This window comes from Ammodytes marinus (genome assembly GCF_949987685.1).
Source record: "Ammodytes marinus genome assembly, chromosome: 22".
Classification (NCBI taxonomy): domain Eukaryota; kingdom Metazoa; phylum Chordata; class Actinopteri; order Uranoscopiformes; family Ammodytidae; genus Ammodytes; species Ammodytes marinus.
Genome location: NC_137226.1, coordinates 6,331,002 through 6,345,912, shown reverse-complemented (window position 1 = coordinate 6,345,912; position 14,911 = coordinate 6,331,002). Strand labels below are relative to the sequence as shown.

The window sequence follows — 14,911 nt, the reverse complement described above, 5'->3', positions numbered from 1 at the left end:
ATGAGACTGAAATAATTGTTTCTTTTTATTCCTGGTGGGTCTACCATGCATTTTAGAGTGTAAAAACCTTATTTATACCATTTTAAAGTCATTTAAAATAAGTGTAAAAACTCTACAAAGGTAAGAATAGCTTTAAAGGGCTGCTATTTCCTTTATCACAGCTACCTGGCAAAACCACTGCAGAGGCTTGGAGACAAACACGCTTATCTTGGGGGGAGTGTTGCGAAACAATCGGCCCGCTTCGGGTGGTATGATTGGCCTAGAAGAAGAGTGGCCGACCAGTTACCATGAGGTTGCTGGTTCAATCCCCGGCACCGGACAGGAGGGTGTTATTTGTAAAGCTACTGGTGGCTGCTATTACATCTACGGTCCCCACCATCTCTACCATTGTGTCCTTGAGCAAGGCACTTGACCCCCAGCACTGCTCCAGGGGCGCTGTGCTATGGCTTACCCTGCACTCTGACCCCCTCCGAAGTGTGGTAACTTGAGAGAGGATATGCGAAGAAAAGACTAATTTCAAATTTGCCTTGTGTAAATTGACTAATAAAGATAGCTAAACTTTTAAATTTCAAGCGAGAATCTGTGTCGTGTTACATACAGCGTACAGTTTAAGGTGCCTCTCTCTCTCTCCGCTCTCCTCCTCTCAGCAGGAATAGGTTCTCACCGTGGAGCTGTCCATCCGCTGCACTGTAGCAGAGCCGACTGCAGGGGGAGATAGCGAGAGAAGAAAAAAAAGAAGATTTTTAAGTCAATGTCAATGCCAACACTTAAAGGTGGAGGTAGCAATTCTAGAGAATATTTTTGTCAAAATAATTCTCTGTCGAAATCAGTGAATATCTCCTCACTATCTGCTATCTGTGTGCTCTGACTAAAAACCAGGTGTTAATACACAGCGTAGGCTCTGTAAACGGCTACGTAAACAAAAGAAGGCCCACCGTAGCTCGCAACATGCCCGATTACAGAGCCTAGGCTGTGTATTAATACTGGATTTTTTTTTCACCACGCACCAAGTAGGGACATGTAGCAGATAGTGAGGAGATATTCACAGATTTTGACAACAAGCGTTCTCCAGAATCACTGACTCCACCTTTAAATCAGAAGGACCCCAGAGTGAGACGTAAACATTCCTTCACTTGCTCACCACAACACTTTTCTCACACTCATATTGTCGCCCTCGGAAGGGTAGAAAAGGCCATGTATCGAGCACTCAAAATGGAGGTATTGATTTTGAGTGGATTACAGCAGCCATTGACAAAGGTTTCAGTGTGGACTTCACAAACTAGGGAGCACAGAGTATATAGAGACAGGAGCACAGGAAGGCTTTTCAGTGTCACCGGGAACACCTTTTGTTAAGAGGAGAACACTGGTCAAAGTCAGTGCAGGCGGATCATTTCCTGGGTACGTATCACAACTCTTGTGGCGTTAGTTTGTTAAAGACACAGGCGCCCAATACAGTGTGCATGCTTTTGAAAGGACAGCTTCCAGTTTCAACACAACTTGGATTTTGAGTTTATTTTATTCATTCTTGACCTTGCTCTTCACTAAACATTTCATTGATTGTCTATATTAGCCATTATGTGGACATTTTGAAAGAATGTCTATCACCTGATTTACTTTTTTCAAATTTGTATCATACACCTGTACATGTTCAAAGTTTTATTATAATTGGCCAGCGCTACTTTAATAAGTCAGTCATAAAGATATGGGAATGCAGCAACATTGCTAGAAAGAAGTTAGAAGTAGCAAAAACCATCATACATCAGACCTGCATACAGGATTAAAAAAAATGCCCTGGTTAGCCAAACTATTTTGGGAAGAGATAACAAAAGGCAAGCTGTATCAATCATTGCCCCAAATGTCCGTGGTAAACATCCGTCAGTTTACAGAGTGACTTACTGCACTGCGACTGACATCTTGGGTGATCTTGCTTACATTTGAATTGTCACTTTGGATAACCCGGGCTAAATTGCTAACAACCTGTCTGAAAGTCTAATATATTGTATTGAAGTAATGTAACCGTTTCCCAAATCTCAACAATGACTAAGTTATATTATATTAGAAATTCAAATTGAAAGTATGATTACAATACAAAAGCATCGTTGTAATAACCCGGAATGATCCTTTAATGAAAGCCTACTTCAGCCAGTGTCCTCTTTTAACAGCAGAGGGGTGAGGAACCACACAAACTGTCAGTTTGAGTTCTCCGAGACATACCGTTACCCTATGTAAACCTCCTGATTCAGGTTCACTTACATAGCACCGCTCAGCCGCCTTTTGTTTTTGCCTTATAGTACATCACTTCAAGGGTTAACAACAGCAAGCATGGTTTACTGTTCCATAACTTGGCCCCCCCTAGCTGAAACCACTAAGGGTGAGTAGGGACGACTATTTTGCAACTCTGCAAAACAACACCCTTGGAGTTGGATATTAGAGAGAGAGAGAGAGATAACTAGACAGAGAGAGAGAGGTGTGGGTGAGATAGCACAAAGAAAAGGAGAGGTGGGCCTACAGCAAGACAGAGACCATATTAAGAGGAGGGGGGTTATATAAAATGTAGAGCAATAAGTACACGCAAGGGCCAACAAGCCCTGGGACCTACAGAGGGGCATAGCTGACCTTGAAACCAATCCAAATACATGTCGTCAGGGCTGTCATCCAGCGCCTCATAGAGCACTGCACAGCAGCCGCCACAGAGTCGGAGAGAACAAGAGACATGGTCACAACACAGCAGGGAGCAGCTAGCCTGGTGACAACAGCCTGGTCTCATGCAGGCTTCACATTCATTTCTCTCTCATAGTTCAGTTTGGACTTTCTGCAATGTCCGTGGTGAGGTCTCAATCAAATGTCGGGTCCAATCAGAGCCTGAGTTCAGACCCAACCTTCGTCCCTTATGGTGTAAAGGCAGCTTCTGATTGGTTCGTGTAGTCGTCAGTCTAGCTTTTGTGAGACCAGCCATATATCACAAACTTGTTGGTCAATCCATGTTCACACATCAACGACTACATGAACCAATCAGGGGCTGCCTTCCACTTCCACCCCACTGGGATTGGAGAAGGGCCATATTGATCTGCGAGAGAGAAACTGTGAAAACTTTGCGTGAGATCAGGCTGAGGTCTCGGGCAGGCTAAGGAGCAGCAACTCCTGCAGCAAAGGTGTGGCGCTTTTGGTCTACCATCGCAACAGGTGCATTTAACTGTTTGTTATTGTCAGACTCGTGATGTTTTATCGTTCATGATATTTTCAACAAAAAAAAGAGTGGCTTTGAATGAAAGCAATCGGCCACATGGGTGAATGAATAGAGGTGTTACATTGTGAGATAAGGTGCAGTGGCGGTCCCTTACCCTCGGGGGGCAGTCTTCTGGAGTGACCGGAGGATGCTGTGAGACGGAAGCCAGCGGGGAGCGTGTCTGCCGACCCGGGCATCATACTGATACCGTGAACGTCCCGGGGAGGAAACTGCCTCCGCCACGACGGACCACGGAAATCTTTGTCGTCACACTGCGGGACGGATAGATATGACTTGTGTTTTTTACACACAAACGGGGAAACGAGCAGTCATTAATTACAATAGACTATAAATGGTGTAGGAATACATTTCACATTCCAATTGGCATGTCATCAACTAACTTAATAACGTGTTAAAGCAATGACAATCATTGATGCAACCTTGTTCATATATTACAAAAATGACAAATGGTTATCTCTTTACAAAATAGCTTATAGTAAACCACTAATCTTTTGGAATTGTTTGAAAGAAACACTGCTGCACTCACACTCAAACTCCTGTTAGGTTTTGAACAGCTTTAACTGTGTGGACTTATTGTTGCTGTTAACTGTGAGATAATTTACTATGTCTATTTCCTCATTTGGCTTATTTTGCTATTCTGGTATATCTTGGTCCCTGTACTTAAAGGCAGGAGGGAAATCATTTTAAAAATAGGATTTAATGTTAATAAATATTAGTTAAAACTGCAACAAAAAAAAATCCATTATACTGGCTGGACCAAAACATATCTTACCATGCGTAAATGCTCCCTAATCCCATCATAGTAATGGATGAAAAATCTTTAATTTGGAGACATTTAAATACAGTTTATTCTCCGATTGAATTAATGATGGAGAAGATACATTGAAGTGGTTTGATTTAGAGACCAAATGAAAACTGATTAAACATTTTTCAGCATTATCTTCCTCTTGACAGTCTTGGGTAATACAATTGAATTTGTATTTAGAATTGACTGTTTGAGCATTATCATTTGTGGTAAAAAATGTATTGTTTGAAGGTCTCTGGGATGAGCAATAGAAAGCTTTTTTTTAAAAATAATAACTACGTGACAGAGTGAGGTCACCCTTGGCAGTAATAATAATGGCGCTCACCTCATCCAGCCTCCTGTCTGTTCCCAGTGCCAGCATATTATTGTACTCTCGCTCCAGAATCTGACGTGCCTAAGGAGAGAATAAAAAGATAAAAAAAACACATTCTGATTGGCAAACGGCCAGCTATTTTTAGCCACATGGTCACAGAGGCAGCTGACACATTACGCTTTTCACACTGCATATATCCATTTTACCTGATTGTGGCTGAGAATAGCAGTGGAAATTCACAGGGCAGCCTGCCAGTGTAACAGTTGGCAGGTCTGCGTGTTCTGATTCAGATTTGACCAGCTTTTTGAAGGCGGATACCAACATATTTCTAATTTTAGACTAACGGGCGTGACATGACGTGATTTTTCTGTCTATATTCAGCACCTTTAAATTTGGCTTTACAATGCCAATATTTTTTTAAAATGTTCCACTCACAATGAGGTGGAAGCTATGGAGTGAGGTTCCTCAGAGCACCTTTAATGAACATCTCCAGTTTCAGAAAATGCACAACATCTCAAATCAACCTTGTGAAGCTGGTAAAACCTTAATAAAAATGGTCTGCATGTCTGAGATATGCAAAGGAAAATGTGAATTTCACTTGATAAAGGCGTGTGTGTGTGTGTGTGTGTGTGTGTGTGTGTGTGTGTGTGTGTGTGTGTGTGTGTGTGTGTGTGTGTGTGTGTGTGTGTGTGTGTGTGTGTGTGTGTGTGTGTGTGTGTGTGTGTGTGTGTGTGTGTGTGTGTGTGTGTGTGTGTGTGTGTGTGTGTGTGTGTGTGTGTGTGTGTGTGTGTGTGTGTGTGTGTGTGTGTGTGTGTGTGTGTGTGTGTGTGTGTGTGTGTGTGTGTGTGTGTGTGTGTGTGTGTGTGTGTGTGTGTGTGTGTGTGTGTGTGTGTGTGTGTGTGTGTGTGTGTGTGTGTGTGTGTGTGTGTGTGTGTGTGTGTGTGTGTGTGTGTGTGTGTGTGTGTGTGTGTGTGTGTGTGTGTGTGTGTGTGTGTGTGTGTGTGTGTGTGTTAGTGTTATACCTGAGTGTTCTGATTGGGGATCTGGAGGAGCAGTGCCAGACTGCTGTAGTCAAAGTTGTCATCGAGGGCGACCAGAGCCCCGTGCACTCCGCTCTCTAGCAGGATGTTGGCGTAGTCCCTCAGGCCTATGCTCTGCACCCAGCGGATCACACGCTCGTTGCTCCACACCAGCACATCTGCAAAGACCAAAGTGACAAGTGCAAAGAAAAATTATCTATTTTTTTTTAGTCATTTGCAGCATCTTTCGTAGGTTTTTGTTACAGCGTCCATTAGTGTTGTAGGTGTGGTGAGTACTAACACTCGCCTCTCATTTCGTGCTGGCTGTGCTCCCTGCGTCTCTCCAGCTCCTTCCTGTCGTAGTTGAGCTTCTTCAGACCCATGATGCCGTACTGTAAACTGGTTCTGGAGGCAGAACAATCACACACGTAGTAGTAGTCATGTGATGGGACATTTTTCCTCTCATCCATTTAATAACAAAAAAAAACCTCAAAACATTCATGATAGAGTTAAAAGTGGAGTTAGTGATTCTGGAGAATACTTCTTATCTAAATCACTTTATCTCAAAATCATTGAATATCTCCAGTGCTCAACACAGATGAGGCTCTGCAAACTAGCTACGGTTGGACCCCTTTATTTACATATAAATATATTTTTTTTTACAAAAGTTTACAGAGCCTAGGCTGTGAACTAAGACCAGCTTTCTTTTTAGAAATATATTATTAGATATTCACTGATTTTGACAGAATCTCTAACTACACCTTTAATGACAATCATCTCTAGCTAGAATTTACAAAAATAATTTAACAGGAATTTATTGGACTTATTTTCCCCTTCAGCTGACAGTAGCTATGACACAGGTGAAGGCCAGTACCTGTGGAAGCTGTCCACCATTTTGAGGTGCACCCTCAGGTCCTTCTTGGTGAGGTGGTCCAGCATGCGCGCGTCCACCAGGCACTCCATGAAGTAGCTGCGGTACTGAGGTAGTCCTAGACTGGGCAGCCACTCGTTCCCTATCCACTCATGGTTCATGTCGCCATAAGCTAGAGTCTGAGAGAGAAGACATACAGTACGTCTCTGTGCAAGGCTTTTACTGGATACATTTAATATAATATCTTGTATGTAATATTCCATATTATCTGTTAGAAATAGTCTTAAATGGACAATGCAAGAGAAAAACAACAGCAGCAGGTGTCCCTCCTTACCTGCGCCCAGCTGCCCTCTTCAGACGTTGACTTCTGATATAAACATAAAAAAAAATATTCTTTAAAGAAACTTTAAAAAAGTGTCATCAATTGTTGCATTTTGACAAACCTTGAAATTACCCCAAGCAGCTTTAAATGTTGATTTGCCAAAATCTTTATTTTTTTTAGTTGCAGAACCCCAGCTATAACCAGACTAACAAACTACAACAAACAATGACTCAAACCCTAACTGATACATCAACATAAGACTAAACACATGTAGCTTTATTATCATTCAAATGCAGTATAATTGAAAGAAGTCCAGTTTGAAATAATCGTTAATACAGTAAAAAGGTTCACAGACCAGGAAAACAAGGGTTAAATAAATGACGCATGCCTTCACTATCATACTCAGACTTCACCGACAGACACAAGACGGTAAAGGTTTATTACACATTTACACAAGGAGGGACTGACCGTTTTGGATGGGGCTGCCATGGTCTCCATTTCCTCATGGGTCAGCCACACATTGCCTGACGCCTACATAGTGTTGGTAGTAGAGGTCCGGTGGGAGGGGCAAGCAGTGTTAAAGAAGAAGAGCAGCACCACTGTAAGCCAATAGTGTTATAGCATCACAGTCAGATCATGAAGTAGCCCCAAGGGGTTGAAAGGGCCATAATGCAGAGGCCAGAAAAACACAACACAGAACAACACAGGTTTGGGCATACGGTTACAGTACATGCATGCATAAGTAACACAATTAACAACACAGTTGCCATGCACAACAAGGAAGAGCCAATACATTAGTACCATTGACACCAACAGACACATAACCCCACTCTACTCATCTACAGGTGCATCTTAAAGAAATGTAACATTATTGAAAAGTAAAAAAAATGTACACAAAGTGAAATATTTTAAGCCCTTCTTTTGCTTTCACTTTATGTGTAATGAATGAAAAATATATGAAAGTTCCACTTTTTGAATTAAATTGCAGAAAAAAAGGAACCTTTCCATGATATTCTAAAATGTTCAACCTGTTGTAGGCTATATATTATGTAAGTAAAGGGTCCATTCACTGACATTACAGAAAAAAATCCCAAGTCTCATCTCTAGCCTTGCAGAACAATTTGGTTTTATCTGCATCTAACAATTATTATTGATTACGCTATTGATGACTTTCTGGAACAAATTGTCAGATTTCATCTTATAAATATGGATATTTGGTCAGTGGATCAGAATGATAAAGTTCCAAGGCGGAGAGCTGAAAGGGGCTGTGGCGGGTGACATGGTCTTACTTTGTTTTTATGGCTAGCAATGTACAGTAAACTACTACAAATTGCTGTCTGGTGCAGAGGAAAATCACTCACATCATGTCAGCACAGCTTGACTGATCGGTGTCACTACCTCCACTAAAAACCCAACAAAATGTGCATGCAGTGGTTGATTTATTCCCTGTTTAAACGGTGGACTGATCCTTCACTGCCTGTCTGAGGCGGATCAAGTTCTAATAGTGGAGGTTTAATTACCAATTTTCCGCTCAATATAAACGCCCCACCCTGTTTTACAACGTCAATTAAGCCCCTATGTTAAAGTGAGTAGGGGGGCTTTGAGTGAGGGGCCAGGCCTCACAGTTGTGGGCATTTTTGCGATGGGACGCTGTGAGTTGCACGCTCCGTAATGAAAGTTTCACGAGGTATGGAAGTGGAGCTAAGTGGTATATGAGAGGGTGAGGTAAAGGGGGAATGGGGGAAGCATAAACGGATATTGCCAGTATTATTTTTACAAGACAGAAAATAGTGCAAAAGCTTATGAGTTATGGTGACCGACTGCATGCACAAATGGTGTTGTGTACTTAAAAAACCCAAACTTTAATGAATGCTCTGGTGCTGGGTTTATATAACAGAGCATGTCCGTTATGATGTATGGTCTGCATTGTGTGTATGTGCACCTTGAGTATAAAGCCTTTTAGTCCTCGCCTCGGCAGTAGTGAACACTCACTATCATTAAGCAACAGTATTGTCCTCAGAGGCTGTATGCAATTACCATGACAACAGGGAGCTGTGAAAGCAACCGTAGTGTGGACAAACTGGAGAGCCACATAGCAGCACACACTGGAGCAATCTTCTACAAACTGGCCCCGAACTGAATCCCAATGCAATATTCCTTATATCGCCAAGACTGTGGGGTTTAAGATGAGGCTTATAAAATGATATTGGTGGTAAATGTGCTGGGTGTGTGAGCATAACAGCTGTATGCTCATAAAGAATAAATCATTGGTTTGTTGTTGCCTGCCTGTGGAGGTGTTGTGCATGAATGAAGTCAAGTAAAACTTCTCATGTGTTAGCATGCTAGCCTTCCCAAAAGCTTCATTTTTGGTTGAATAGTTTAATATTTTGGGAAATATGTTTATTTACCTTATAGCAACACATGTGCTCAATAATTTACAACACCTATGAAACAACGATTTGTCTTTTTTAATTTAAGTTTTAATTTTTTTTCCACTAAAGTGAGGCATATTTACAGAGCCCTTCTGGTGACATTTGGGGAAAAAAAATATTGCGTGGCCATAATTACGGCACAAAATAATGATCTCGTTCCCACTCATTATTAAAGTGTGGCCACAACATATTATCTTGTTCCAACGCATTATTAAGTCATAATAACCCATGTACTTTTTTTTCTTCCATATCTACCCCCAGTGATGAAATGACTCCTGATCATTTTCCATCAAGTGTTTGCACAAACTATATCTCAAGTCTGCGTCCATGTTTTTTTATTATTTTTTTTAACAACTCACGGTTCTGGATGTGGGCGGGGCAGAGGGGCTGGTGAGGGAAACCATCTCCTGTATGGCCAGTCGTAGTTTGAGCCGGTGCAGCGGGTTACTGATGCCGATCTCCCTCTGGATCTCTGTGTCAGAGAGCGCTGACATGATGGCTCCGCTCTTCACGTTAGCACGACACGCCGCCACGTACCAGGCCGGCATTCCTAACCACAGCTTTAACACAGAGAGAAGAAGAAGAGTGGAAGACAAAGGAGGACAAGGATGGTGAGTGTGGTAGAATAAGAGCTAGACCGATTTGCCAGCTCTAACTTTACCTTTGGCTAGAAATCTTGTCTATTTTAAACATGATTTTAACTGTATCATAGAATTTATTTTAATTTTTCCACCAAAATGTGATTAAATACACTTTACTTATTTATTACAAGCAAATACTTTTACCCCTTGTTAGTCAATATCCTACTGGATTTTCCATCTTGCCAAGAATACATTTTAAAAGGAGATAACCGACTGAAGGCTTGTTTTTTTTGGGGGGGCAATACATTCTGAATATATAATAACATTAGCAAATAAACCCGCATCAAAGTCAGTATAATCCCATTTGACTCATCAATAAGTGGAACATGGTCTGGGATGGGTTCAGTCAAGGATTGGCTGGTGGCTGTAGGTCATCTATTGAACACTAGGGGGCAGTAGTGTTTCTATTTTTTAAAGTCTAAAAATATATCAGTCTGAGTGAGTGACTCGCTACAATGATTCATCATAAATTGTAAAAGTATGATTTTTTTAAAGATGATCAATGCTTGTGCTCCTTAATATTAATACTGGTTGGCAGATAAATAAGTCAAAGATGTGTTGCGAGAAAGAGAATGCACAACATGAATGCACTGTAAACATACAGTATATGCACATGGGACTACGTTTAGTCTCAATTCTACACAATATCCTGCATGTTATTTATACACTAACATGTTGAATGGTGGCATGCATGTAGGTCAAAACAAAGAGGAAGCTGCTGAGAGGGGAAAAGTCAAGCTCTTGGGTCTTCAAATGAGCCTTGAAGTTCAGTATAAATGCTATGGGGAAAATCACCTGATGGGATATCCACCATTCTAAAATCATGTCCTCTTGGAAACCGTGACTACTCACCTCCAGCCAGGCTACAACCGTGGGGCCGTCCCATTGGGCGAAAGGTAAACCCTTTCTCCTGGCCTCCTCCAATAGCTCGTGCCTGAAGGCGGGGACACAGGGAGACACTGTATGAACCTCTTTTATATATATAAACAGTCTGTGGTATGAGCGCATGCACTTCTATTACATCATGATAAACACACATTTTCTCATGTCTGATACAACACACACCCTTTTTCATCTCCTCACACTGCTTGTATTGCCCCCTGCCTACAGTAACAGTGCTGTGTTTGTGTGGGTGTGTGTGTGTATTACATGAGAGGAGAGTACTCAGACACATTTTATCTCCCATACCAGCCCAGCTCCAAGAGTGTTTGAGAAAGGCCAGTGTATTATCGCTCATCTATGCGCTGCTGGAGCACACAGCAGACGCATGCATGCACGCACACATACACACGTACACACACACACACGCTTTGTATTACTGAATTTAAGAGGCCGTTCAATGTCCACATTCATTCCCAATTCCCTAATCCCGACATTAATATCTTCCCAATACTTAACATAACACCTGCAGTATTTCTAATATTATACAATGTACTGCTGCTTGTAGAGAGTGATACCAGACCAAATGCTTTTGTTCTGTATGTTTCTTTTAAACTGGATATCACAACTAATTAATATTAATGAATGGAAATTGAGGTCATTAGTCAAAGATTCTTTTTGGTGGGTATAGTGCCGCCACCATATTTGCCCATTGAGATTTAAAGTTCATTTTTGACCTTGAGTCAACCATTCAGTAGCTGTCATGGAGCATATAAAGGAGAGTGAACATGCTAATGAAGACTCTATAACGTGGTGAAAAGCTCCAGCACAGCTGCTATTTTAAATGGACCTTGAGGGAGAGATTGTTTTTGTCTCTTAAACTACATTTGCTACATTTATGTTCGACATTATATACATACTGTATTACTACATACAAGTATATTCCTCACCGTTTGAGTATGCTATAACAACGGACTGTAATTTTTCAAGCAAACGCAGGTTGAAAATATGTAAATATTAAGATAAAGCAAAAACAAATTCTCTGTAAATCTGGTGTATGTAGTGTACTTTCTCCCAAGAGTACAGCAGAGCACAGACACACCTGGAGGGCACTGTGCTACAGTAGCTACCTGCTCAGTCAAGCCAGACACTACCTTTGCAATTCTAAGCACAAATGCCAAACTCACTTTATTCTGCTGAGGAAGATCTTTTTTATATCTCACAGCTACTTTTGTTGATTCAGTTTTTCCAATCATGTCACATAGTATTTTTAACGGGAATTTTCCTTCACATTCTTTTGGGCAGTGCTCAATGTTTTTTATTAAAATTATTATTACTTTTTTTTAAGGTGCAATAGTGTGTAATATCAGAGTATTTAGAAGCATCTTCATTGCTAACCCCCTAGGAGAAATTACAGAAGCTACGGTGGCTTTCAAGGACAAGGAGCTAGTTACTAAAGATGGCATCATCCACCATTGCCTTAAGTCTTTTCACAATATCAGGTGAAGAGAGAGGAAAATGTCAATGTTATTTATTCTACTGTAATTCTTCATCTCCCAACAGGTGCATTCCTGCGGACACCCACTATATATACAAACGTGTCTAGGCCGTTAAGTTTGTCCATTCTAGAAACATGGTGGTGCATCATCCTATGTTGATATAAAACGCTCATACAAAGGTATTTTTTTTTCAAGCTATTATACACTAATTAAAACATACCCATGAATATTATATTCCATTTTTACCAAGTCTGTACTTTAAAAAATGTCACTAATTATTATTGGGCCTGAGTTATTCGTATCGTGCTGAATCCACCCCCACACTCGGAGACAAGGAGAAAAAATGATAAGCAGCCTGAAAATGGTGGACAACACACTCACTCATACTCTCACCCGCACACCAAAAACAATGCAGTTCCTTTTATATTAAGTGAACACATTTTGTTACAAAAATAAGGCATTCCCTGAGTATGTTGTCAAATAACTTGACACAAATGGGAAGAGTAGTGGACACAATACATGTAGCCCTCTCAGCGTTGAAGGCCTCAGTACAGTGAAAGGGCACTTGAACACAGCATACATGGTGATACACACAGAAGCCCTTACAGAGGAAATGTGTTCATCCGGGTAACATATTCCACTGTCTTATCTATCCAGCGAATGGGGGGTGGAGATAGCTCATGGTTTTTATGTTCAGGATCAAGTTCTAATGCATTGAGAGATAATACATCATCCACTGAACATAGCTGGTGGGGGGGAAAGGGGAAGTAAGGAAAAAACAGTTATGACAAATCAACCAAAAAAAAATTGACATTCCCATAACCAGATATGGCAAACTGGTTATATTTCACACAAATAGATAAAAGAGACACATATAAACGGATAGGAAGACGAAGTGTGAGCCCCAGTTTTTTTTTTTTTTTTTTTTAAGTGTCGGCCACATTCTCTGTCCAGCCGTGGATGCAGCTGCCATTGATTGAACTGTAAAAAGGTAGGGGGAGAAGAAGAAGAAGAAACGTCTTCACATCGTAAATGAAACAAAATGAAAGAAAGAAACAAAATGGCGCCGTTAACAGCCATGAAGAATAGATTAATAGATGATGAATTGATAGATAGATAGATAGATAGATAGAGAGATAGATAGATAGATAGATAGATAGATAGATAGATAGATAGATAGATAGATAGATAGATAGATAGATAGATAGATAGATAGATAGATAGATAAGAGACGTCAGCTTTTTGGCACTGGTCTTTTTGTCGGGGAAGAGGACGGATGGACGGACAGACGGGTAAGAAGAGATGGAGAGGACAATGGTCATATCCAGGAGGTTTCAGTTAATACATCCGCTCTATCACAACTTACCCGCTTTTGTTAGAGTCAAAGGATGATGAGAGGGAGGGGAGAGAGTTAGAGTAGCAAAGAAAAGAGAGAGAGATTGCGTCGGGGAGACAAAAGTACACAAAATGTTAATGGGTTAATAGGCATTTATATGATACGGCTCTAAAAACAGAAAAACGCATGTGCTCACACCCAAACCCACACTCAAACACACTAAATGTATATTTTCACAAATGGAGGACATTCGTTTACAGGAGCATCTGTAGACCGGGTCAAGAAAAGAAATAAAAGAAAAATGTCATCTTCTATATACAATGCAGTCCGGACCACATCTCGTGCAGCAGAGAGGGGAATGAGAGAAAAATGCACTGGAACACACCTCCGCGGGCTTTATACTGTACATTCAAATGCCCAGGTTACATTCAAGGTACTTGTCGTTTAACCTCTTGAAGGAAAAGGAAAAAAAAAAAAGAACACAAAACACACACCGACAATGATACACCAGCGGTATTTAGATTTTTGATCAAGATCAAGATGCTGAAATGGAAAAAATATTGCAGGCAGCTCTATGGCATGCAGTGTGGAGTAAGAGGAGCAGAAAGAGAAAGGCGCCAAGATGCAAAACAGTGGTGGTAGGGCTGGGCCTTTAATCCCGGACACTAGTAGTAACTGCTATGGAAAGGTCAGTGCAGTGGAAGAAAAAAAACACAACAACACGCATACATTTGTCAACGTACGACAAAACGAATCTCTCGCTATTGACATGGGGAGGCAAAGTTATATACGACTCAATGTGCACTTTATCGAGCAAAATGACATTCATCATTTGGCACTGGGGGCATGGCAAATGCACACACACACACGTACACACACACCCACACACATACTGTACATACATTCTCATACAACACAGGTGTCCCCCCCTTTTTCTTGTAGGAGACACCCAGATTTGAGTGCGAGTGTTGTGTATTGGGTGCTGAAGACATCTACGGCTTCGCAAATTGACAGAGTAGCTTTTGTGAGAAGAATTGCTTTTTTCAGCACAGATCAATAGTCTTGACTTTGGCTCCGTGTCTGAATACAGTAAGGGCCGATCCCTTGCTTCTGCTTTCTATCGATTCCTGTTCCTCGATGTGTGGCTATGGTGTTACATACAGTAGAGTTTAGATTTCATATAGAGGGAGAGAGAGAGCTAAAGGTAAACACTGGATGTGGAAGGTAATAGCCTCTTGTCTGTGTGTCAAAGGTTGGATTAGACTTTTGTATTGTAGCAGTGAAGGGGCCTGTAAACACACAGCTAGATGACTTCCAGATATATAAAAAGGAGTGTGTGTGAGAATACTCCACTAAGGGAATGTGTGTGGATGTTGGGTTTTGTATTGGGTAAATCGTGATGTTGGTTATTTGGACAAAGCTTACTTCTTTTTCAACCGGCGGTCCTTCTCGGCCTGCGTTCCCAGCTTGCCCACACCCATGTCCTGGCCTGCCAAGTCTTGTTCCATCATGGTAGCTGAGATGGGAGAGGAAAAATACAGGATGTC

General features: G+C 41.2%; 1 protein-coding gene across 1 annotated transcript in view; it reads right to left on the bottom strand.

Annotated features, from left to right (window-relative positions):
• Window positions 1-597: 597 nt before the first annotated feature.
• ppfia2 (PTPRF interacting protein alpha 2) overlaps window positions 598-14,911 on the bottom strand; it is a gene marked incomplete at its 5' end in the record, with an annotated part of 138,305 nt that continues 123,991 nt past the window's right edge. The window contains 10 exons of the mRNA XM_080050712.1: window positions 598-702; window positions 3,342-3,498; window positions 4,378-4,446; window positions 5,388-5,563; window positions 5,692-5,789; window positions 6,259-6,477; window positions 7,032-7,108; window positions 9,369-9,569; window positions 10,503-10,584; window positions 14,790-14,880. Coding sequence (XP_079906838.1) covers window positions 644-702; window positions 3,342-3,498; window positions 4,378-4,446; window positions 5,388-5,563; window positions 5,692-5,789; window positions 6,259-6,477; window positions 7,032-7,108; window positions 9,369-9,569; window positions 10,503-10,584; window positions 14,790-14,880 — 1,229 coding nt within the window. The 3' untranslated portion in view covers window positions 598-643. The remainder of the gene's footprint in view (window positions 703-3,341; window positions 3,499-4,377; window positions 4,447-5,387; window positions 5,564-5,691; window positions 5,790-6,258; window positions 6,478-7,031; window positions 7,109-9,368; window positions 9,570-10,502; window positions 10,585-14,789; window positions 14,881-14,911) is intronic.